General features: G+C 45.4%; 1 protein-coding gene across 4 annotated transcripts in view; it reads right to left on the minus strand.

The window, feature by feature from the left end:
- The window catches only part of LOC147701782 (C-Jun-amino-terminal kinase-interacting protein 4-like), an 861003-nt gene that overhangs the window by 172784 nt on the left and 664975 nt on the right, over positions 1-23244 (minus strand). For all 4 annotated transcript variants that reach the window (XM_086930413.1, XM_086930411.1, XM_086930412.1 and 1 more), the window contains exon 22: positions 22202-22269. In XM_086930413.1, the coding sequence (XP_086786539.1) occupies positions 22202-22269 (68 nt within the window). The remainder of the gene's footprint in view (positions 1-22201; positions 22270-23244) is intronic.

Raw genomic sequence — 23244 nt, forward strand, 5'->3', positions numbered from 1 at the left:
CCACCCCAGTTCAGACATGGCTATATGCAAATCAGTCTGACACTGTGCCTCATGGGAACAGTCCAGCCCGAACTGCCAAGCCATGTCTTCCCTGGACTGGAAACAAGCTTCTGAGGACCGGTTTCTGGCATTCCAGCCGTCTTCAGCCCAGCTTGCTTGAATCCAGTGGCAAAGTGAGCAAGGGACTCACGTCTGAGCATAGCCTGCCACACTTATGGCGGCCAAAAGAGGTACAAAAGGGGGGTGGTAATGGACGGAGCATCTGAATCAATCAAACACTCACACCCAGTCGAAAGATCTGGGCTGAATTCATCACCGCTCTTTAGCCCACTCTGCCACCTCAGTTCAGACATGGCTATATGCAAATCAGTCTGACCCTGTGCCTCATGGGAACAGTCCAGCCCGAACTGCCTGAATCCAGTGGCAAAGTATGCAAGGGACTCCAGTCTGAGCATACCCTGCCACACTTATGGCAGCCAAAAGCGGTACAAGAGGGGGTGGTGATGGACGGAGCATCTGAATCAATCAAACACTCACACCTAGTCGAAAGATCTGGGTTGAATCCATCACCGTTCTTTAGCCCACTCTGCCATCCCAGTTCAGACATGGCTATTTGCAGTATGAATTTGTTCATCCGGCACCTCTGACTATGCGCCTGCTGGAGGATTTCCATTGTATCATTTACATTGACGGTTCGGCGCAACCGGCAACTGATTCAAAGCATGCTTATTCTTCGGCCTGCACAATGGTGGTTGGTATTATAGTGAATGGAGAATTCAAGTCCGATGACATGCATACACAGATGTTAGGGGACTGTATGCCCAATTGGAAGAGCTTCGTACTCTGATGCTTGCATTGGAGTACGCAGATACAAGTGTGACTACTCTTATAAGTGATTCCTACTACTGTGTACAGTCTTACAATGACAATTTGTTCTTTTGGACTCAAAATGACTATCGTGATTCCAAAGGTAGCACAATAAAACACAAAATGATCTGGGTTTGAGTGGCTGAGCTTAACCTCATCAGAGCGTCGAACGTTCAGCGCCCATTGCTGAACGTTGGGATAACGAATGCTGGCCCATCGGCCAATGGTTGTGCGCAGCACTGGGGAGGTAGTGCTCGTGACGACCGTTGGCCGACGGCAGCAGTTAAGGGGTTAAAGAACGACTGCCACTCGTGTTTGTGTTTGAGATTCATACTCTTAGTCCTCAGCGTATTGGAGTTAGCAATAGTCTTGCTGATGAAGCTGCAAAGACCGCAGTAACAGCATATGTAGTTGCAGCAGTTACACATTCCAAAAGTAAGATTGATGATGACATCTTGGCAGCTATTGCCACAACAGAGAAGGGAAGTAATTACCCTGGAGGTTTCCCTTCAAAATACTCATATCACTTAAGTCCTGATAAAGTTACTTATGTGATAATTAACGACGTTGGTGACAGATTGATTCCCAACGCGGACAGCAGGTCCACACTGATAACAGCTGCACACGAGGGTAAGGCCTCTGCTCATGCCGGCGTCTCTGCGACTGTATCTCTTTTACAAAAGCGTTACTGGTGGTGGGACTGTACAAGCAAACGCGTGATTATGTCCTTCATTGTGACATTTGCCAGCAGATTAAACCTTCAACTGCTGCACGCCCACTCCAGACATAGTTGTATATATCTAATAAACCACTTGGTTGTATTTACTTAGATCACTGCGGTCCTTTCTCCTCACATACTGCGTATAAGTACATCTTAGTTGCAGTTGATTCTTGCACGAGCTTTGTGTGGGTGTGGTCCCAAAAGAGTGCTGATTCTCGAACTGTCATAAGGGATTTGCATGTCTTTGCGGGAATTTTTGCATGTGGTACCTTCCACTTGGACCAGGGTCCAGCGTACAAGGATGCCAAGCGTTCATTGGGGTCCAAGTCAAATGTTTGTTTCCATACAGGCATGAGGGCAATAGTGTTGTGGAGCGGATGAACCGTGACTTAAAGCAGTCCTTGACAGCTAGGGTTTTAGATACAGGCCGGAACAGGCTAGCCCACCTCAATAGCGTTTTAATGAGCCATTCGCAGTTTCACTGTACCGTCCGTGTGTACTTACACGTGCATGGCTCAATCTTTGAGACAAGCATATGCTACTGGCAGGATCACTTAATATTCTCCCAAGAAGGTCTCTGGTTGGGCGGACCCCATACGAAATGCCCTTTGGCATCAAAATGTTTGTTCCGGACCTTGAGGGTCTAGACCAGGTGGCGTCTGCCGCTACCTTTGACTTAGATGAACATTGTGCTGTTTTCCAGAATCTACAAAAGACCTGTGACAGTCTTGCAAAGGAAGATTTGCCCTCCACAACTGATGCTGCATTGCAGATTCCAGTAGTTGGCTGGCTACCCAGAGTTGGTGAATTGATCCGAGAGAAGGTCGAGAACAAGAAGGAGTTTGGCCCCTCATATCGTGCTCCAGTTCCAGTGCTTGGTGTGCAGGGTACAAGAACAGTCATTTTACCTCCACTTCCTGGTCGTAAGGAAGGAAAACAGGTACATCTCCATTGAGAATGTCAAACTGCACAGAGTGGCCGATTCTTCTTAGTATGGCACCTGTGGTCTCTTGTCCAGCTATGCTTTGAAACTCTGTTTTTGCTCCGGCACCTACCACCAGGCCTGACGTTGCCATCGAGATGGATCCAGTTACAAATCCTTTAGTGAACCCATCGGCTGGTGATCCTCTTGATGATACTGAGTACACTTACCCCACAGACTTATTGATGCCCGATTTGCAGGCCTGTGTGGTTAATCAGTCACGTTTTTCATTTGACACTGACTCTAAAACATCAAAGTCCCCCCTCAAAAGTTTAAATTTTGCTGTTTGGTTTAAAAAACATTTTTTGATTCCCCCAGGCTTACATTTGGCTGGTGCTTTTTTCGATTTTTTTATTCATGTCTATTGGATTTGTGGTGTATTTTTTCCGTCTTGTGAATGGACACTATGTTAAATAAAGATCTACAATTAGAATGATTGATGGACCTTTGGCACCCCACTTCTCATCACACATCATGAAGAGGGACCAGACTTTTGTGAATATCACTGCTTGGCTTGTCTTAGATGGGATTGTGTGAGGTGCTGTTAAATTTCAGATACACGGTCCCACAGAGGTTAGTAATGTCCCTAATGACTTCGTGTTTCAATGGGGGATGTTGTTAAACAAAATATACGCTCTGTTGATTGGGATGCCCAAGTCATAGAGGCTCTGTTTTCTGATTTGAACTATTAAACTGCCTTTGATGCTGAAGATTTGTACTTAGATTCTGCAAATTATGCAGACTTATTTTGTTTCCAACACTACGGCAATCATTTTCTGCATAAAGCAAACTAATTTGGGAATGTGGTTAATTACACACAATGGGAACATTGTTCTGCTCCTGTTGAAGGCAGCTCCAAAACTCTTTAAAAAAAGTTTTCTTACTTTACCGACTTTAATCAATCCAACCCTGATGCATTTTATTTTAAGATGACTGAGAAGTCCTCTTCCAAAGTTAGACTTACCCACACTAAATTATTGTATTCAAAGTCCTTTATCGGCCAATTGGCAATAGGAAACTATGAGCTGTGGAAAGATAAGATTGATCTTAAATCTGTTTGGGGTTCTAAAAGTTGGCAAGTGCAAGGCACTGAGGCTTTGCATTGTGCATGTCTCATCCCGAACCATATGTCGTTTCTGAATTCTACAATTTCACAAACCACCTGCTTTGGATTGGCTATGTCTAAAAAATTAAATGCTCCTTCTATTCCTGATTTGGGAGAATACTCCAAATGGAATAATCACACCAGTAGGTCCCTTAGTGATTTACAGGCTATGCTACAAAATTTGTCCTTTAACATTTCCAATCTGGATCCCCAAGGTTGGTTGTTATGGCAAAAAAGTGCAGATTCATGCCAGCATCGTTTTCTGGGTTTGGCCCCAGGCTATATAAAGGTTAGGGTGGATCCCCGTTTCAAGAGTGACCATTCTATCACTACCTATTCTGTAGGCAAGCTATGTTAGAACTGGCTCAAGCACTCCACTTTAGCATCAGTTAAGCTTCATTTGTCTACATTGACTGACGACGTTGACTTGAATGACTTTGAGAAAGGTCCTGCAGCAGGCAGATCCAAAAGACGGATTTATGCTATTTACAACCAAGTGTGGAAACTGTCCCAAATTGAAGCTGCTTCTAGGTTAAGGGCTATTGATCAAGCTAATTTAGAAAACGTGTTTGCAGTTGTAGATAATAGCATTAACACACTTACTTCACGAATTTACACATTAGAGAATATTGTTTCTTCTGTCATTGATATTGTGCAAGATGATGTCTCAGTTTCGTACCATGGTCAAAATCAATTGCGTTCTATTATGCAGTTTGCATGGACTTTACAAACGTTGAAGGCTGGGAAAGTGCCTTGGGACTACATGAACATTTCTTCACTATTTTTGCCATTTATTTGACTGTTAAACAACAATTTATGTCAATGAAAGACATTTTCACTATTGCATATTGAGAAGTTAGAACCTTTACCATTTTCTGTGGCCGAAACAAATTCTGCAGTATGGCTTATTCATGGGTTATTAACGCTACCTTTTCCACTGTCTAAATTAGAAGCATGCATGAAATATTACGCCATAGGCAGATATGAACCATTAGGTAGTGCATATCTCCATGAAGTTTGGTCTCTACCGTTTACCTATAGGTGCTTGAGGGAAGGAAAGGAGGTTTACTTAACCGCATTGCTGCGGCGGCTTTTCCCGCTGTGTGCGGCTTTTTTCAAATTACCGCGTTACATGACGAGCTCAGCTCGTCATCAGCATACGAGCGCCGTAACTGATGACGATCTGAGCTCGTCATCAGCATCGAAGGGGTTAAAAGGTGAAGATTGCACTTCCACGCCGATCACTCATTGGTCTGTAGGAATATACAATTGCACGGCTCTTGTAATTCAGAAGCCCCAAATTTGGCCTGTATTTTAAAAAGGTACACCCGCCCCGGCTATTACACCGACTTAAAGGTTGTTGGCCAACGGTAGTTATTTACTTTTAAATAATGACGATTGCTGTGGTATGCTGGCAGGGATTCCGTACAAAGTGACTGTCTCCCAACGTGTAGTTTGTTGTAAAAATGTTCTGTTCCCTCCTCCGCATGGAAAGCTTGATATAAACATCAGGCTTTCCATTCCAACATTGAAAGCAGAGTTCAACAAGATGAGTCGAATAAGTGCTCTTTTGTCTCAAAAAGAAGCCGCCCTTACATCCGCACGTGTAACATTCGTCCTTCACATGGCTAACACTCGTACTGAGGTACATACCCTTCTAAATACTGGTCTCTCCCTGCATTTTGGAGCGTGGATTCACACTATATTCAATGTCTCGTCAACCACAGGCTTAGCGCACTTTTTTAAAGTAGTAAGTTCTGGTCTTGTGAGTTCATTCCAAACTATATTTGGTGTGATACCTGCATTTTTTCATTCTATTTTTTCCAGCCTCTACGGCGGTTTACCGTTAATTTTCACCTTGGCTGCCGGTGTACTGCTGTTAATTTGCATGCTCAAAAATGGTTGCACATTCTGTGCCCCACGACAACCTGCCCTGGCTGCTCCAACTTCGTAACCGGATGCTTGAATACTATGGATCGTTGCCTCTGGCTACTTTGAGTGTGGCGTATGGGTTATCTTTCCAGTTTTCGTACTTTACGTGCGTGCAGCCAGTTTTCCACTGCCTGGATTGCAGTTTTGAATAGGCTCTGGATTTGTGTCTCTGCAATACAATGTCTCCTAACCCGGATTATGATCTACTAATGAGTCCCTTAGTTGCTCATGAACTAGACTGTTCTGGTGTTGGGATTACGGCCTGCGCAACAGCTCATGGAGTCCTAGGCAATTGGAATATATGGACTGCAGCCTTTGACTTCCTGGCACGCAGTTATCTCGAAGAACACCAGAGTTGTCCTCTGATGGTGCTAGAGGCTCCGGCTGTTGAAGAACATGTGTGTTCCTTTCCATTACTGAATTGGATATCAGAAATGTTCACTGATGATAACGACTTCCTATTGGAGGCGGTTGCAATGTACTGTGCCTATACGCTGTTCGATTTAAGTAACAATTTTTTTCTGCTTCATAGACACGTCCTGGACTGATGATTTTTTTCTCCTTCATTTTTACGTTCTGCGCATTACATGTTTTCAACACTATACATCCCTGTTGGGTTTTAAATTTTTTTGTGGTTTTTCATTCAGAATTTACTCCCAATTATCCAGTGTGGCAACATTTTTTACTTAGTTCTGTCTCATTCGAACTTTAACTCTGCGTTCTAAAATTGCCCCCCCCTTCTTGTGAGTTCTCCGATCACGGGAGGGTGTAGTGAGGGCTGGGCCTTGTTTGCGCACATTGCTATGTTAGCATAGGCTTATTAGAAGTTTAAACGCCATTTTACCCTTCGCTGCTTTTTGCACACAACACTACATATAGCTGTTGTTGTAAGTTAGGCTGCGTGAAATACTTCACATGAGAATGGCTTGTTTTCGGCATCGCTAGACTTACATCGCGACCCTAGTCTGCACAGTGAGTGCTAAAGCCTCCAAAACTTTCATGACAAGGTAGCTGTTGTTCGGGCTGATCGGCTAACGTTTTAGACATAACATACATGCAGCTGCAGTCTACTGAGATTCTGGCGCCTTTAATATTGCACTGTAGGCATGATTTCAGGCACTTGGAAGAATTCCGTTTCCAGAGAGACAGAGAGCTTTTGCAGATCCTGATGTGATTCACTCTTGCTGATCTTGGAGGTATGGGGTCCCCCACACAAGCCTAAGAGACCTTCTATATTTTATAAAACATAGTTCCTAGCTAGAGAGGGTGATATACTAGGAGCTGTATGACCTGTTTTCACCATCATTGTAATATGATTTCTCCTTTTGTGTTTTATGGAATTGTAACAATGCTGATCATATTCAAGTCAAGTCAAGTCAAGTCAAAAAGGCTTTATTTCGACATATAACAATATCTTAAAAAGCATACATACAATAAAAAATAATACTTTTCAGTACATTTAAAATAAACTGTAACTTTCTGCTATCAGAAAATGGATCTATAGGTTTTAAAATGAGCATTTAAAACAGACCATGTTAAAAAGTGTAATTAAATAATTTGCCTAAGTCTTTTTGACCGGATTCGCCATGCCCACCCAAGGTACTTCGAGGTGGCACATGCGTAAAAAGTACGAGTGTCCGAATAGAGGATCCTTAAGGCCACGTTGCAATGTCTAGTGCCCAGAGTACGACACATGGGCTTGAGCCATTTTGACCGTGGAACTGTATATGCAGGACACTCAAATAAAAAGTGGGGGACAGATTCTCTGCGCTGTGGGCAGAAGGGACACCACGGAGCAGTCTGGTATGGGATTTTCCAGTGACAAGTAAATTCCATTACAGGGAGAAGACCAGTTCTGAATTTAAAGTACAGGGACCTTTCCCAAGGGGCTGAGATGGTGTCCAGATACAGTTCTCTATAGGGGGTATCTTTGGACTCCATGAAGTTTCTAGTCGACTTGCATATCGAGGTGGAGGAATTCCTTCTGTTTGTTATCCAATTCCAATAAAGTTGTTTTATTGTGGATTTGGGGGGGGCTGACTGTTGATGCCAAGCTTCTTCCAGCCCCAGATTGGTCAGTAAGGCTTTAATATCCGTTAGCCACTTTATTTTCGCCCACCCTGCCGAACTTAGTATCTCCCGTAGACCGTCCGCATAACTTGAGAGTTCAGGAACTCTCCAGATGCGAGCCCACAGAAGCAAAGGGCGTAACTTCGCTAGGTCTTCTATAGCCCGACAGCCCATGTCCAATTGCAGAGGCAAGATGGGGACAGACGGGCCAAGGGACATCAGGCTTCTCAAGAAGGAATTCTCAGCTCGAGTAAGGTCTTTCAAGTTCGACATTCCCCATAATTCCGCCCCATACAAGGCAGCGCTTACTCCTCTGGCCGCGTAGATGTCCAATACTGCAGCTATGGGTTTAGTTGAGGCTGCTCTCTGCTCTTTTAGCAGGGTCCCGGTTATTCTTTTTAGGTTTAGCAACATTTTGAGCAGATGCTGGTCCCATTTCATGGAATCCACCAACCTGATGCCCAGATAATCGAAGGTTTTAGTCCTGTCCAATGCCACGGAGCCCAATGTTGGCGGAGGGCCCAGTTTTTGCGGAGGGTTCAAAATAAGGTACTTTGTTTTGTCTGTATTTATGCAGAGTCCTCTTTGTTTACAAAAATCGTCAAAGCCAGAGAGAAGCTGTTGTAGGCCCATTGGCGATTTTGACAGGAGCAAAGTATCGTCCGCAAAAAGCAGGGTGGGGATGGAGCGACCTGCCAGACGAGGGGCATCTGCTGGAATCCTTGACAAGTGGTCCACCACCCCATTAACATAGAGCGAAAAGAGTGTTGGGGCGAGAACACACCCTTGCCGCACTCCTCTGTTCACATCTATTCTTCGGGTTTTTTGGCCATTGGGACCCCAGCGAATTTGGGCGTAGTTGTTTTCATGAAACTTCATGACCAGGTGAAGCAGGTAAGGTGGCAGGCCAAGATCATTAAGAACCTTCCATAGATTATTTCTGGGGACCAAATCGAAGGCCGTCCGGAGGTCGATGAAGGCCAGATATAATGTACCCTTCCCAATTGTGACGACCTTCCAGTGGATCATAAGAAGCCTTAGCGATTGTTCAATTGTTCCAGTACCAGCACGGAACCCTGCCTGAAAATCCGAAAGGATCCTGTTCTCATCTGCCCATTGCTGTATTCTTGTTAAAAGAACCTTGCCTGCGACTTTTTGTGAGCAGTCGATCAGGCTGATTGGCCTTTAGTTCCCTGGGTCATCTCTCGAGCCTTTTTTGTGAAGGGGAACCACTTCAGCGGCCATCCAAGAGGCAGGCAGAGGTGCGCCTTCCAAAGCAGCATTCAAAACCGAGGAGATCAGTGTGCTCCAATGATCTATGTCAGCTCGGAGTAAGTCACCCGGAAGACCATCAGGGCCAGCCGCCTTGCGTGGAACCAGAGATTTTATTGCACTTTCTGCTTCTATCTTAGTAAACAGACTTTCCTCGAATCTTTCCATCACTCTAAGGGGCTGTGGTAAAACGAAATCCAACGCTTCAACTGCGGTTGCCGTATACAATTTCGAGAAGTGTGTAAACCATAAGTCCTCGGTTATATTACAGGTGATAACTGTGTCAAGGGGTCTGTTCTTCTTGTGAACTAAGTCCCAGAAAGCTTTTGCGTTTTTTCCGCTGCCGGCAGCTCGGAGATCCTGCCAGAACTTGTCTTCCCAGTCTCTCTTTGCTGTTTTGAGCTCAGATTTATAGCCCTTCCGTTCAGCGGATATTAGGGTGGCATTTCCACTTTTCACCGCCAGTATCAGGGCTCTCTTCTTGGCACGACACTCCTTCGTGTACCATCCTGACTTGCCTTGTTGATTATTGCGATTAGGGTTCCCTTTTTTTGCTTTGGCCTTGAAAAGGTCCCCAATTGAGAGTGAGACCTCACAGAACAATGCTGTAATCTGATTGGGGCAAATGGGCTGACTTTTTAAAATGGCACAGGCTGTGGAAGTAACAGTTCTGATACATGCCATTTTCTCCTCATCTATTGCCACTTTGTCCCATTTCAAGCGTCTTAAGCAGTTTGTTGGGACCACTCCTCCCAGTGGCCCTGTTGCAAGAGCATCATGGTTTCCACTTCCAGGGAGGTTCTCTTTCCACCAGGTTGATAGGGTCAAAGAAAGGGCGTTATGGTCACTGTCCAGGGAGGGTAGGACTACCATATCCTTCATGTGAGCCCACAAAGAAAAGTTTAGAAGGATATAATCGATCCGGGAAGAATGGCCGACCCTGTTATATGTATGAGCCCCCACTAGGTCTGATGGTGTCCTCCCATTGGCTGCCCTTAGGCCGTGCTCTAAAGTGAGGGAATTTAGTTGGATGATTCTGGGGGTCCAACTATTTATAATGGGCAAGTCAAGTGACGGGACACCTCTCCTAGAGTCTTCATCATTTAGATCCAGGGATTCATCGGGTAACAAAGGCTCGAAAGTGCAATTGAAGTCCCCCATGACCAAAATTAGGGAATCGCTACAGCACTCACCCAGGGCTGCCTCCAGGTCCAAGAGCGTTGGTGACAAAGCTCTCCCGGAGGCCCCACGTGTATAGATATTAATAATCTCCAGTTTTTCTGCTCTCCTCGGGCAAGTTACAGTGAGGTGCATCAAATCTGGAGTTTTTTGGGGGTGATGGTGTACCCTCCATCCCAAAGTAATGTTTATCCAAACCAAGAGACCTCCGAAGGGGCGACCTCTTCCCGAGGCTGGGATTTCTGCCGGGACAAAAAAGGTGGCATTACCTACTCGGTGCCTTGGCTCTACGCACCATGTCTCTTGAAATGCGCAAACTGAGTGGGGTTCAACGAGCGCCACCCAGTCTGGGACATCTAGCTTACTGCTTAAGCCTGCCACATTCCAACTAATGATTTTCAAAGGGGCATGATGCTGGGATTCATTATGACCGCTTATCTCACCCTGAGGACCCGAAATTTGAGGACTATCCATTAGTTCGAGTTTATCTGTCCCATCACCTGAAGAAATGGGTAGGATTGGGATAGGCGAGGGATGGGGCACAACAATGTTGGTCAGCGGTACCTCCCCTACCAGAGAAGTTGTGTTAGCCCTTTGGGGGGAGACATTTGTTACCTCTAAGGTGTTAAGTCACCAGCCCCAACCCTGTGAGGTGGTTGGTTGGGAGGGGGTCCATGCCCTTGCTCTAGGATCCAAGGTTGGGTAATGAGGGAACCATACACCTCTACCCCCATCTTGAAAGAAATTATTATTATTATTAAGCCCCGTTAAGGGGGGGGGGGTGATAAAAATACCCCAAATCCCTAGTTTGTATGTCGCAAAAGTTGTGCTGCGACTGTTGGCTACAAATCATGCTAGCAGCTCTGGGATCATTGAAATTAATCAACACACAGTCCCCGGTAATAGCCTTACGTCTGTTACCGATCCAACCCACCCGTCGGACGAAGGCTATTCTGCCATCGATGTGCCCTGGGAGGGGTCTATTAGCTTTTAGCCAGGAGAGTGTCTTGTGTTTGAGTTCAGAATAGGACTCACAAGAGCCCTCTTCAAGCTCAGGTACCCCTGTTAAGATAACCACATAGGGCTTGCAGCCAGGAGGAAGGCTAGCATTTGGCGTACGCCGTTTTATCCTGTCTTTGGCTGGGGATTTTGTTGTGGTTTTTGCTGGGGAATTGGGCGCTACATGCGAAGCAGAAGTAGGAGGGGATGTGATTATGATTGCGGCGCCCTTGCTTACGGTCACTGTATCTCCAGTTGCCTTAGTTTTGGAAGTGGTGGGCTTGGGATTTGCAGCAAATTTGACCTTGGGAGCCTTTGGTGCATGGGTGCTGGATTTGTTCATTGGACGAGCCAAACTAGACTCCGGGGTAGGGGTCGATGGGAGGGGTATGGTTCCAGTAATAGGTTTGGGAGCCTTAGCCAAGGCAGGCGTTTTTTTTAAACTAGGTGAGGGATCAGGGAGGGCTGTCGGATTAGACGGAACTGTTGGAGCGGCACCGCTCCTTAGCCCACCGTTTTCTTCAGCCTGGGTTTTAGCGTGAAATTTAACTAACGATTTCACTGCATAAAAGTTGTCAAGCATTGACTGCTCAAGTGAGGCTAGTTTGCGTGTGAGGCCATCGATCTTATCTACAAGTGGCATCACCACAGACTTAATGATGCTCTCGACTTGGGGGAAAATGCAAGCATCTATAGGGGCCAATTGCCCAGGAGTGCCCTCGACAGCAGCGTCTCCAATATGGGGCGCTTGGGGTTTTGAGTGAGGAACCTGATTCGGGGTAGTACCCCCTTTTGGTGTGATGTTCCTACTAACCTTACTGTGAGGTTTTAGAGAGCCTCCCCTACGGGGACTAGTGGGACGCTTTCTCTTCTTTTGAGGGACGGTGCCTAGGGTTAGATTCCCTACAGGTACAGTTTCGGGGACTACCACTCTAGGAGTGTTAGTATCAGAATGGCCTGCAGTGGATGGGGAATTCACCGCTATATTAACAAGCACATGGGGGCTCAAATCATCAGGGGTATTTGCAGTGCGATCTGGAATCTGCCTCTCTGGTGATGGAACACTAAAAAGAGAGGAAGTGGAGTGTGTCGGGTCGAGCACAATACTTGGAGCTGTAGTGGTTACCCTTTCTAAGCTAGCCCTAATCCGACTCACTCTCTCGTCAATGGTGGGGGAATCAACTATTACTAAGGGAGTTGATGGGATATGGCCAGGGCTATCAGCTAGGGCAATGGCGCCCAAAGAAGAGCGCTTATTAGACGTGCTAAAGGAGTCCCGAGACAACCTTCGCTCAGCCAAGATTATCTCCTTCTCAACTATGGAAACAGCACGGGTTATGAACTGGTCCATAGTACCTAAAACAACGTCTCCAGCAGATTTCTTTGTCTTGCAAGACCGGGTTCCTGAAGCCATAGTCCTGGTGGCTGAATGTCCGCTTTGTGGGGCCAAGGGATGTGGCCGAGCCCGGCCTCCTCCGGCCCCGGACGGCCACAGACGGTCCCGCCCTTGTCCCGGGCTTCTCCCGGCGCGCTCCCGCTCGCTCCCGCGTAGCGGTGGAGCAAGCGTTGGTATATAGATGGTGTGATTGGTGAAGGGGCGGGGCTTGCAGGGAGAGCGGCCCAGGTGATTGCAGGCGGGCTATCAGGGACTCCTGGGATATGGAGTCCCTGACCACGCTGCTCGCAGCCCTGCAAGGCTTACCGGCACCCTTGGCGTCTGCACGCACTCCCGAAGTTCCTCAGCTCCCAGACACGAAGCGGGACCCGCGGAGCGGGTCCGGCGAGGAGTAGCCTGGGTCCACAAGAAGGAAGCTGGTCCACCAGCAAACGGGCAGCAGGTACGCACAAAGAGAGTCCCAAAGAGGTAGTGGGAGCGGTGACTTTTAGCTCCGTAGGTGAAGGGGCGGGGCTTGCAGGGAGAGCGGCCCAGGTGATTGCAGGCGGGCTATCAGGGACTCCTGGGATATGGAGTCCCTGACCACGCTGCTCGCAGCCCTGCAAGGCTTACCGGCACCCTTGGCGTCTGCACGCACTCCCGAAGTTCCTCAGCTCCCAGACACGAAGCGGGACCCGCGGAGCGGGTCCGGCGAGGAGTAGCCTGGGTCCACAAGAAGGAAGCTGGTCCACCAGCAAACGGGCAGCAGGTACGCACAAAGAGAGTCCCAAAGAGGTAGTGGGAGCGGTGACTTTTAGCTCCGTAGGTGAAGGGGCGGGGCTTGCAGGGAGAGCGGCCCAGGTGATTGCAGGCGGGCTATCAGGGACTCCTGGGATATGGAGTCCCTGACCACGCTGCTCGCAGCCCTGCAAGGCTTACCGGCACCCTTGGCGTCTGCACGCACTCCCGAAGTTCCTCAGCTCCCAGACACGAAGCGGGACCCGCGGAGCGGGTCCGGCGAGGAGTAGCCTGGGTCCACAAGAAGGAAGCTGGTCCACCAGCAAACGGGCAGCAGGTACGCACAAAGAGAGTCCCAAAGAGGTAGTGGGAGCGGTGACTTTTAGCTCCGTAGGTGAAGGGGCGGGGCTTGCAGGGAGAGCGGCCCAGGTGATTGCAGGCGGGCTATCAGGGACTCCTGGGATATGGAGTCCCTGACCACGCTGCTCGCAGCCCTGCAAGGCTTACCGGCACCCTTGGCGTCTGCACGCACTCCCGAAGTTCCTCAGCTCCCAGACACGAAGCGGGACCCGCGGAGCGGGTCCGGCGAGGAGTAGCCTGGGTCCACAAGAAGGAAGCTGGTCCACCAGCAAACGGGCAGCAGGTACGCACAAAGAGAGTCCCAAAGAGGTAGTGGGAGCGGTGACTTTTAGCTCCGTAGGTGAAGGGGCGGGGCTTGCAGGGAGAGCGGCCCAGGTGATTGCAGGCGGGCTATCAGGGACTCCTGGGATATGGAGTCCCTGACCACGCTGCTCGCAGCCCTGCAAGGCTTACCGGCACCCTTGGCGTCTGCACGCACTCCCGAAGTTCCTCAGCTCCCAGACACGAAGCGGGACCCGCGGAGCGGGTCCGGCGAGGAGTAGCCTGGGTCCACAAGAAGGAAGCTGGTCCACCAGCAAACGGGCAGCAGGTACGCACAAAGAGAGTCCCCAGAGAGACAGAGAGCTTTTGCAGATCCTGATGTGATTCACTCTTGCTGATCTTGGAGGTATGGGGTCCCCCACACAAGCCTAAGAGACCTTCTATATTTTATAAAACATAGTTCCTAGCTAGAGAGGGTGATATACTAGGAGCTGTATGACCTGTTTTCACCATCATTGTAATATGATTTCTCCTTTTGTGTTTTATGGAATTGTAACAATGCTGATCATATTATTTCTAATCATATGTCTGCTTGTGTTAGCAAAAATACTGCATCTTAGAGCAAATCGTTCAAATAAATATTTTAACCTTTCCAGTGTCTCTTTTTACTCCTGTTGTGGACTGGTATGAGAATATAACGAAAGAGTGTTCTTGATTCCCACCATTCCTGAGAGTAACCTAAGTCGCATGTTCTGGGTTGTCTAATCATTGGTACCTTTGCTATAGGACGAAGAGCTAATGTGACACTGATGCTAGTCGGTTAGGGGTTCTAGGTACTGAGGTGAGTTTTTTGGTCCACCACAATTCACTGATGTCCTGGGTCTCTGTGCACAGTTCTGTGTGTGAGCAGAATCCCTGCAACACAGTCTTTAGGGCCGTTTTTGAGGCAGTTTGTTCCACAGATCTTTCCTCAGAAGGGAATAGCAGCTTCCTTTTTTTGAGGTAGTTTCTAGAGCTTTATGACATAGATTTTGTAGATTTCTTGTGTCCCCGAGTGGATTCCTCAGACATGTCCCTTTTCTTTGCCAGATGGACTGATGCCTGGGAAATACCTCTGCCTTCGTCATCAGACACCACAGTGGTTTTAGATTTCAGCCTTTGTCGCCAAATAAGTAATCTGCCTTCCCTGTCTTTCAAGGTCTTGGATGAAAAAGTCCTGCAGATCCTACAGTCTTTAACTTTATGAGAAGGGTAAAACCAATAAATCTTTGTGGGGATCTTCAGAATGTAGCCTCTTCTTCCTTGAAAATCTTTTTTTTTTTTTTTTTTTTTTTTAGACGTATCAGACTTTCTGTGCTCACAAAATCCAACAGATGAACGAAACCTGAGCAGATCTCAGGGAGACTCCCTGTCACACAATGTGCAGTAAAAAATCTGAGGGACTTGCCTCTCTGTGGAGTGTTCGAGAGGGTGCTAGATCATGACTGGCTGTTTTTCATCTTTCGTTCCTTTTACAAAAGGACAGGGATGGGCTATTACAGTGACTGTGCAGTTAATTATGGTATATTATAATATGTTTTACTATATATATATATGTACTCAGTTTCAGGAAGTCAGGAAGTGGATGTTAATGGGCAACAACAATATGAGGAAAGAGTTACTGCAACTGGATACCGCATTGATCCAGACAACCGTTGAGTCTAAGGTAACGGCATGATCTAATCAAGCTGTTCTTTCAATATATTGCAGATGATCTGAGACTTCCTAAATATCAGATGGCAGAGGATAAAATCCTGAGGTGGCAATATTAGTGCATGTAAAGCTGTTTTATTTATTTTAGTTATGAAATGTTTTAGCCCTCAACTTCAAGATAACAGTATCCGCAAAAGAAATCAATCACAGAAAAAATACAGTCATCAAATGTCATAACTTAAATCAGCTGCACATATATTAACGTATCCTTGATGGGCTACTTCTGGACTAGCACTAAGTGAATGTGAGGGAAATGAATTGATAGCTGTTTTTAACGATGCTCTAATACAGAGGTCTTCAATCTGTGGGGCACAATCCCAAGGGGGTCTTGGAGTCCTGGGAAGGGGGTTGCACATTTCCCAGCCTCACCTGTGCCTGGAATCCAAAATGTTTGCTTTAGTTCTGAAAAAAAGACAGCCGTCCTGGGACGGCTAATTTCGATTTTTGAATGCTTCAGCTGAATTTTCCTTAATTGAGTCTCCAGTGCTGTGAAAAGCCCGTTTGCCTGAATGAAATGGAAATGTGTGCTATTAGTTATTCTGCAAGTGTAAAGGGTCTTGGGAGCAGTTTCTGGCGTTAATTGTTAGAATCACTCCAAGCTTTGTGATGACGAAGATTTGGGTTTTTTGAGTGGTAGTGCAAAGAGCTAACAACTTGGCTGTGAAGTGCTTGCTTTTAATCATAACTGTATTTAAAAAGCCCTTAGTACCCCAAAGTAGGTGTTTAAGAGACAATTATGTAAAATAAACTGCATTACATATGTTCTGGTATTACTAAAAGCTACATTTTGGAAGCACCATTTGATCATAAAACTATTTGCATATTTTGTATCAGTCTATCTTACACTGTGTGTCATGCAAGTATAAAAAAATTACTTATCTATTCACAGAACTTTCTGTCACAGACTGTGACCTCACAAGTCACTGTTCTCCACTGTACCAACCAATATTTAATTCTGTGGCTCTCCGGTTACACACAGACCTCTGTAGGGCATTATTTAATAGGGGTTCATGATGTACTTCAGTGCATTTCTCACTGAGTAACAACTTTTTTAATGTATTTTTCATTTGCGCTGCCCATTATTTTATATGTAGGTACCTGATGTTGAAAGACCTAAACAACTTACAGAATATTTTGGGGCTTATTTATGAGAGGCTTGCGCCACCAGACCATCACTTTTTTTGATGCTCCGGCAGTGCAAGTGTCTCAACCACACCTATGAGGCGGCGCAAAGTCACCCTCTATTGCTTTGCATGGCCTCATAGATCTGGAGTAAAACAAACCAGAGCTAGGCACTGTGTTGACTTGCGCTGCATTCCATGAGCGTTGTGTAGGGGTTAATAATTTGGTTTGACGTGCACTCCTGTTTTTGCGTATTTTTTCAAAAGAAAACTCTTTATATGTAATAAAGCAGTGGTGCCACATATGAATACAAACAAAAATACATTGAAAGAGGACATCCAGAAAACACACTATTGGAATGTATAACAAGGGTGAACCAAAAAAAGAGGATGGATCTCTTTACTAAGCTCAACAAACCTAAAGATGAAGCTTTGGTTTTTGTCTCAAAATATTCCATCAGTTCAAGAACCATTAAAAAATGATTAACACAAGATGGGAATTGTTGGGAAATGAACCCGGACTTCAATCATTTGTTCAAGGATAAACTATTACATGCCTGCTCGAGAGGGAAAAATTAAAGAGGACTGTTGCCAATACCAGTGAAGAAACAAGACATACAGGAACATACAGGAACCAACAAATGTTTGAATTGCACGCATTGCAATAATGTTATCCTTGGAGGTTGTTTAACCCACCCAAACACAGGTGAACTCATAAAACTTAGACATACGTCTGATTGCAATACTCAGAACATGATATATTGCATTAAATGCCCGTGTGGCAAAGCATATGTAGGAAAGAAGGAGCGAAAAATAAAAATAAGAACCACAGAACATAAAAGCACAATAAAGATCAAAAGTAAGACATCCAGTAAAGCCACACATTGGAAAGAGGAGAGGATTGAATGACAGACTAGATAGGAGTTGTTTCATATGAGATAATAGCATGCCAACAATACATTCAAAACGTAGGTGTTAGATCTAGGAATCTGTATATTACACATGTAGGAACGCAAATGTCATACCTTTCCATTCGAACACAACACAGGTAAACCATTCACATAAACATTAAACATGATGGTAAGGGGTTGACCACTTGGTGATGGGCACACGGATATATGTAACATAATCAGCATGTTTTCTTAGAATGATGGGCTGGATGCAGTCAACCATATTAAAGTTCTGCTTGTTGATTTGGATTTACTAGAAATTGTGGTTCCAATTGTATTGAATGTAATCAGGACGTTTAGAACTTATAACCTCGGTGAGGCTTACTTTTATTTGTGAACGTATGTAGGTCTAAACTACATGGTGCTATGTTACAATGTCATACGTCCATGATGTTTAGGATAAACATGTTATGTTGGAGGTTAAAGTAGGCAATATCTTAATAAGGGGTGATTCGGTACTATGGTCTTCCGGCATGATTTGAATAATTGAGTAGGTGATCAGTGATGAAGGGTTCAGATTTTGATCAAGATTAATACTTGTTTGGATCTTGACATGACAGATCTAGGCATAAACTATGAGTTTGATTGCATCATTGGGCGTTTCAAGATGGCGCCTGTGGTTCTTCCACCCTAAAATATTACCTCTGTTTGTTTTCAGAGGGGGAGGGGAAATCGATGGGGCACTATGTGCCCATGCTTTTTAATTTCAAGAGAAACTGTGCATACTTTCTGGGAAGAGCTAAGCCTCACAGGAAGGGGTTCATTCCTACAGCTGAAATGCTTCAGCTGCAGTGGGAGGCAGGGAGTCTCCTTCTAAAACCAAAAGCAACAAACAGTCTGATTTCATAGCAGAGGAGACTCCTTGCCTCCTACTGCAGCTGAAATTACCTTTTGTTCCTTGCTTTCGCTTTTATATGGAGGTATTAACCCCGTCCTTGGAGGGTTAGCTCTTCCCAGAAAGGAGGTAAATGTTCCTCTTGAAATTATGCAAGTAGGCGCGTAACACCCATAGGGGTAAAAGGGCTTATGGTTCCTGTATCCCATGGGCCCACCCTCTGACTGCCTATTACTTACATCTTATATTTTACATTTACTGCTGTAGAGTGAGAGTGCATTTCATACAAAGGAATGTAAAGTAGGGTTGCCAAAAGAAAAATGCCAGCCATATTTTGTTTAAAGAGCCTGCGAAGACCTGGTCTTGATACTAAATAGGGTTATAAATAAAGAAGTATGTATTCATTTGTAATGTGTCTTTTCGGTCTTTGTTCCCTTTAATTATCAGCCATGGATCATTCAGGCAGCCCTGGAGCACAATTAAAAAGTGCATTTTTTTTATATTTGCTGTTCGAAGTACGCACAGATTAGTGCAGAAAAGACAGCTTTAGGCGACTGCTTATTTTTGTACCATTTGGGCATCAAAATGATGAGCTGGCAACCCTAATCATAAGACTGAAAGTTTTGTTGCAGGATCAGTACATTATTCGTTTCCTCCACCCTCGATCCCCGATTAATGCCATGATAGCAATAGTTTTATTTATATCAGAAACCCTACGTCGCCGTCAATAACATGCTGAATTATTCCAAGTGTCTGGGAATGCACACTGCATTCTGACAACTCACTCCTCGTTCTGGCCCTTCACGTTCATGCTCACCCTGAATTCACAGCGATCACAATGCTCTCACACTGATCACCATGCACTCACGCCATTCACCCACCCACCCTTCAGTCACAGTGATTACTCTTGCGCTGTTCACCCTGTACCTCACCCTGCAGTCACACAAGCAAACTACTCACCTTGCATTCGTGACATGTAGCTCACCTGTCTCCCTCGCTGCTCAATCTGCAATCTCACTCAAATAAGACCATCACTAACCATACATTCATTCTTCCCACTCTGCACTTGCATCCGCACCCAAATTAATATTGGCACCTCACTCACCCTGCAGTCACTCTTCTTACCCTACTCTCACACTGTTGCATCGCTCACCGTGCAATCACATGGGGACTCCTGCCACCCACACAGCACAAAGGGTTAAAGTGCCTGCTACAAAGATCGTGTACTATGCAGATCAAAGAACAGAGTGTGAGTAAACTATGAGTAGCGCTATAAAAAAATTTAATTTTGTCAGAAAGGTGCTATAGAGAGATGAGGTGCATTGTTGGTGAGTGGAAGTGATGGAATTCAAGAAGAACGAAATAGTGCAGGGGGCATCAAAAAAGACTGTTTCACCATGTGTGACCAGTGCTAGGGCCAGTCCTGGCTGGGAATGTTAGCTCCACCCCCCGAAGTTCAGGTCTAGTCGCACCCCTGTACACAAGTATGGGCATGCCGTGCCCCATCAAGGTTTTCGTCCTAAATTAGCTTTCTGCAGCTCACAAGGAGAGAGGAAAACAACTCAGGACTGTTTTTGTGAAGGATCGTGCCACTTCCTGCACAAAAACAAACCTACCTATGTTAGTGCTAGGCAGCAATTTGAACGTCAACGCAAGGGGAAAGGACAGGAATGCACTGCATTTCATAAATATGGTGCATTCCTGGCCTTTCACTTCGGCATAGGGCAACACAGCAAGAAGACTTGCAGTTCTGCCCTAAGACCAATTCCTCATAAATTAGACCCTTTGGTTTAAGCTGCGCCTTTGACAACGCCCCAATGCTCACTGACCTTTGGTTTGCTAAACACGGTTTAATATTGTTTCCCCACCATAAAAATTATTTGCTGTGGGAATTGGGTGAGTTTATGGTTGTCAATAGTTGTTGATAATGAGGAGTACCAGGTTCTATACATTTTTGTCAGTAGGGCATCCTTATGCCTAAAAATGTTGGCAAGGGGTCTCGGCATCAAAAAGTTTGAAGACCTCAGCTCTAGGAGGACATAATATGCACCTTGACACCACTCCGGTGTTACTGGCACATGAAAGGTTTCTCTCAGCTGCTGGGTGTGTGAGGGTCAATCACAAGGCCTTCAGAATTGCATTTGAGGTCTGGCAGTCATAGTGTGGGTGTCACCAAACATGGGATATCCACCACTCCTGTAGCCACAGCCTATTTTGCTTGCAACAAGGCTCTAAAAGGGGAATTCATTGTCACCCGAGATAACTGCTGATAATGAAGATCAGGTTTAAGTAACAATGATTGATTAGTCTATGACCTTCTCACCCAAACCTGAAAATACAGAAACCAAAGTAATTCCCAGACAGGTAGAATCCTGGCATACTTGCAGGTGTGTTCACCTGCAAACACAGTCCGGGGTATTGCTGTTGCTGCACTTTCCCCCTTCTTTCCAAGGCATTTCGGCCACTTGGGTATCAGACTTCAGTAACCAGGTATATAAACCTAAAAGAGAAGGTGCTCAGATTTAAGGATCTCGAGCAAATCTCCGGCTACCTCCATGAGCCGGTACATTTAACAGAACCAGGGTTAGGGTGTTTTAGCACATGAGGACAAGGCCTAGTGCTTGCCAGCATGGGTATCTCAGACATGAATCCAATATTAAGCTATTAAGGCACCATGAGGCTGTGTATAGTGTCAGACTGTGTGTGTGAACCCCGAGACCATGACAGGTGTAAGTGTATGATGGAGCACATACAAGGTAGCCTCTTGAGAGCAGCAGTGAGAGGCCTTTTCCAGGGCAGCTGATTGTGTATTCTAAAAAGAAAATAGATGAATGCGCTCAGGGGATCAAACATCATGGATTTGTTCACGTATGACTTAAAGCAAGAATACGCCACATCTAGAATCATGTGGAATTCACAGGTATCGATGTCCTTGAAGGATGCTTTCTATATCAGTTATCACAGGAGATCCTTGAACATCAAGCATTGCAGAACTGCTCTGCACAAGTGTTTGTGACAGAGGTGTTGTACAGTTCTCACAAACAGGATCATTCACTGTAAGGGGAGATGCTGCACAACATCCCACTGTACTGACTGGGCACGAGTGACCATGCAGGAGAAAGACAACCCTTTGCACATTTTCTTTACTTTAGAGCAGACAAACTGAGGCAAAGAAAACATTGTCCTGCAATACCAGGCGCACACGGGGTGAGGAAAGAGTCCCATTGCACAGGGACTGAGGAAGAGCAAAGCACAGGATATGGAAGGCAGCTGTACACCAGGAGCAAGCTGACCAGGCAGAATTGCACAGGATGAGGTATTATAAGACTGAAATAGTACAGGCAGGTCAGCAGAAAGATCCAATGGCACAGCTGTGTTGGTAGCCGACATTTCACTCGTTAAATTGCCCAAAATAGGAACAGTTAAGTGCACAATCGTCGATAAACATTGTAATAACAGACATCTTGCAACTAGATATAGTTTCTACTGTAAGCCACTTTTAAATGTACCAGAGTTGTGTTTTACTTAACCGCAAAACAATATAAAAAGTCCACAAATCAACATCTTGAAGACTAGGGCTTATTAACATTGTGGGAATGCCAACAACAACACAAAATTAGTTGTCTGAAGATGTCACTTTTAAGCCTCTACGGACACGACTTTCCTGATAAGGTCAACCTACCGGCATCTCGATGAAATACAGCCAGAGTCCCATCCCCCAATGCGGCGATGACCCGGTCCCTCGCATGACTGAAAAGAAAAGGGCACAGGTATCAGAAATCCCTCACCAGGTTGCATGATCATAGCCCTTTTTCACTCAAAATGTTTTTATTATACTATTTGCAAAACATTTAATGTGGGAATGGTAATACTTACATTAGTTGCTCTGTTAAAAACATGAACGGTTAGGAAAGCATAGTAGATCTGACGTGGCAACCAGCGATGGAAATTCCAATATACCTAGCTTTAATGAGTTAATGCAGGGGAATAAAAGGCATGCACAAACCTAGTCCCCGTATTTATAAGTGCCATGCAAGCAATTATTTTCTGGTACGTATAATGAAATCGGGATTGGCATATGCCAGGGTTTCTACTTGGGCATATTTTAGACATATTTCTGAAACACAGTAAAAGCTTTAAGAGTTTGCTTTTAATGGAATATATGACAAAGAACATATGTAATGGCTGTTTTGTTAAGAGGATCTAACAAAAAAAAACTTAACAAAAAATCGATTCATATTTTGGTAGCAAATAAACACATGTGAACGCTATTACACCATCACCAAAAAATAAGCAAAACTGCAAGAACTCAGATCAAACTGAGAACCTTTCAGACATCCAACATTTGCCCTCCCTAACAAGGCATCTCCTATCTAGGTTTGCGCTTTAAAACACAACAGCCTCTGCAAGCCCGGTCTGTTGCATGGTCCGTAAAAGTGCTGTAGAGGATCAGCACTTCCTGACCATGTCATGCAATAGGACAAAGATTGCAGACGAGGCCTCCTCACACCTTGAGCAATGGGATGGAGAAGGATGAAGTGGAGTAATGAAGTTTACCAGTAAGTAATCTTGTCATTTTCACACCTCATTTGATGACTGGTGGAAATTGTTTTTTTCCAGCTAGCATATCCCCAAAAATTGGACTAATGTACTACAACCATTAAAAAATCTAATTAGGCAATTTCACATGGCTGTGAAGCAGAATCTACTTGGGAGGACCTCACA

Source organism: Lissotriton vulgaris, chromosome 7 (assembly GCF_964263255.1).
Source record: "Lissotriton vulgaris chromosome 7, aLisVul1.2, whole genome shotgun sequence".
NCBI lineage: Eukaryota > Metazoa > Chordata > Amphibia > Caudata > Salamandridae > Lissotriton > Lissotriton vulgaris.